This window comes from Euprymna scolopes, chromosome 11 (assembly GCF_053919585.1).
Source record: "Euprymna scolopes isolate OS-2025 chromosome 11, ASM5391958v1, whole genome shotgun sequence".
NCBI classification, from domain to species: domain Eukaryota; kingdom Metazoa; phylum Mollusca; class Cephalopoda; order Sepiida; family Sepiolidae; genus Euprymna; species Euprymna scolopes.
Genome location: NC_136492.1, coordinates 9,690,197 through 9,692,936, shown reverse-complemented (window position 1 = coordinate 9,692,936; position 2,740 = coordinate 9,690,197). Strand labels below are relative to the sequence as shown.

General features: G+C 40.3%; 1 protein-coding gene across 1 annotated transcript; it reads left to right on the top strand.

Moving 5' to 3' along the window:
- Nucleotides 1–728: 728 nt before the first annotated feature.
- On the top strand, nucleotides 729–1,319 carry LOC145288263 (uncharacterized). The gene has a single exon (XM_080136301.1). It carries the CDS (start codon nucleotides 729–731, stop codon nucleotides 1,317–1,319), a length of 591 nt encoding a protein of 196 aa, XP_079992427.1.
- Nucleotides 1,320–2,740: the final 1,421 nt, after the last annotated feature.

Genomic DNA, 2,740 nt, shown 5'->3' with positions numbered 1-2,740 from the left:
AACCTTCTGTACCTGGCAAAATTATATCAACTCTCTGGCCAAAAGGTCGCCCACTCCAAGGCAAAGTCACTTGTCCAGACTAGAGTAAGAGAGCTGAAGAAAAAATGGTGGATGGAGAAGGCCCTTGAAATCTCTTTAATGCCACTAAAGCTGTGTATGGGTCCAGCTATCGGAGCCTAAACCCTCTCCGATCCAAGGACGAAAAAACTTTGCTGAAGGACAGTGTGGGCATCAGTTGCAGATGGCAATAAAACTTTTATGACCTTCTATATCGAAACACCACAGTTGAGCTGGAACCTACCAACTAGATACCTCAGCGCTCTACCATGGAACACCTGGGTGACCCCCTACCCAACGGAAAGGGAGGTCCAGGATGCCATCAGGAAACTGAGCAACAACAAAGCCTCTGGTCCAGATAGGATTCCTAGAGAAATCTTCCAACAAGGCGAACCAAAACCCCCTTTCCAAAACCCCCTTTCCACATCTATAGCCTCCTGAGTAAAATATGAGATAAGGAGGAAATACCGGCAGAACTCAGGGATGCCTTAATCATCACTATTTTCAAGAGGAGAGATAAAGCGGACTGTGGTAACTGCAGAGGTATCTCCCTCCTGTCCATAACAGGCAAAGTACTAACCCGTATATTGACCGAGCGGTTGCTGCCGCTGTCAGAAAACATCCTACCAGAGTCGTAGTGTGGCTTTCGTCCTGCCAGAGGAACCTCTAATATGATTTTTACAGCTCGTCAATTGCAGGAGAAATGTCGGGAGCAACGCATTCCACTATCCTTGAGGTCCATTAACCTCACAAAAGCCTTCGACTATGTGAAAAGAACAGTCGTCTGGTGTGTCCTCTCCATGATTGGATATCCAGACAAGTATTTTAAAATCTTGAGACTTCTTCATGATGACAGGATAGCAGTTGTGGTTGAAAATGGTGACTTGGAAACATCTCCCTTTAAAGATGACACAGGTGTCAAGCAGGGCTTTATCATTGTCCCAAGCCTTTTCTCCATATACATCTCCGCCATCCTTAACCTTACTAGCCAGAACCTACCTGCTGGAATAAAATACTTGTACAGGATAGATGGCCGATATTTTAACGCCAGAAGGTTTAGGGCAAAAAGCAAGGTCCTCACATCGTCCATCATAGATATTCAATACGTAGATGACAATGCGCTGGTTGCTCACTCAGAAGCGGACATTCAGAACATTTTGGATGCCTGGGACTTTAACATCAAAAAGACCCAGATCCTACACCGACCAGATTCTGGCACATACATACATCCGCCTACAATCTCTGAAAAATGTGGATCTTAGAAAATGTGGATCAGTTTGTCTACCTTGGGAGTTTTCTCTCCATAAAATCTATCATCGACGCAAAGATTCACCACGGCATCGGATGCGCCAGTTCATCCTTTGCCAGGCTACGGAAACGGGTTTTTGAGAATCGTGACATACAGTGCAGAGTCTAACTGCTTGTCTATAAAGTAGTTGTCTTTTCCACTCTTCTCTATGGGGCCGACAGCTTGACCACCTACAGCAGACATCTGAAGGCCCTAGAGCAGAATCACCAGCGTTGTCTCCGCAAGATCCTCAGGATTGGATGGAAGAATCCACGAACAAACGTAAGCGTCCTGAAGGAGCCCAACATACCTACCATCACTGAGGATTTCCGAAAGGATGACCCACTAGTGACTGTAAGTATTTAAAAATTATTACATTTTATATATATATATATATATATATATATATATATATATATATATATATATATATATATATATATATATATATATATGTTTTACCTGGGTTCAGGAAACCTACATCTAAAATTTCAAGTGTCCAGACCTAAATTAGCAGAGGAGATTGATAGAGTCTGCGACGGTCAACTCTGTCAACATTGACCTCTTGGCAGCCACATACTCACCCAAAAACTGATTAAAAAGCTTAGTACATTTATGAATACATTTTTTGTAAAATTCCAAACGTTTAGGTCAAAACTTGCCTTTGAAGACAGCAAAGGTAACGTCTTTTGAACTTTGACCCGTTGGCAGCCAAATTTTCGGTAAAAAATCAATTGAAAAGCTTGCCCTCTGTCTGAATACATTTTCTGTAAAATTGTTAAAATATAGACAAAAAATTGGTTGAGTAATTTAGTAGTCCCGCAAATATATTTTTTATCCAAATTTGGAACTGTAAACATTTATTATTTTGGGCTACAATCAAATTAAAAAGTAGGTTTAATGTCCAAGGAACCTACGTCTAACATCGCAAATGTTTAGACCCAAAATTAGCGGAGGAGTTCGGTAGACTTTTCAGAACTAAAATTGTTAAACTTTGACCCCTTAAAAGTCAAATTTCTGGCCGAAAACCGATTAAAAAGATTTTTCCAAATCTCAATACCCCTTATATCAAATACGCATATACACACATGTATATATACATACACATATACACACATGTATATATACATACACATATACACACGTGTATATATACATACACATATACACACATGTATATACATACATACACATGTACACACATGTATATATATATACATACACATGTAGACTGAAAATTGACAGAGTAAGTTGGTAGGGAAATGTACACACACACACACGCAGCCACGTTCACTTTTATAGATATACTTGCATGGGTGCCCGGCGTTGCCCGGGTGTTTGGAAGTGTATGCTGATAAAAAAACGGTCATTTTTTTTTAACTTTGACCCTTATTA

Excerpts from the sequence above, each read along its gene's own strand:
- LOC145288263 (XM_080136301.1), top strand. The coding sequence starts at position 729 with ATGATTTTTACAGCTCGTCAATTGCAGGAGAAATGTCGGGAGCAACGC.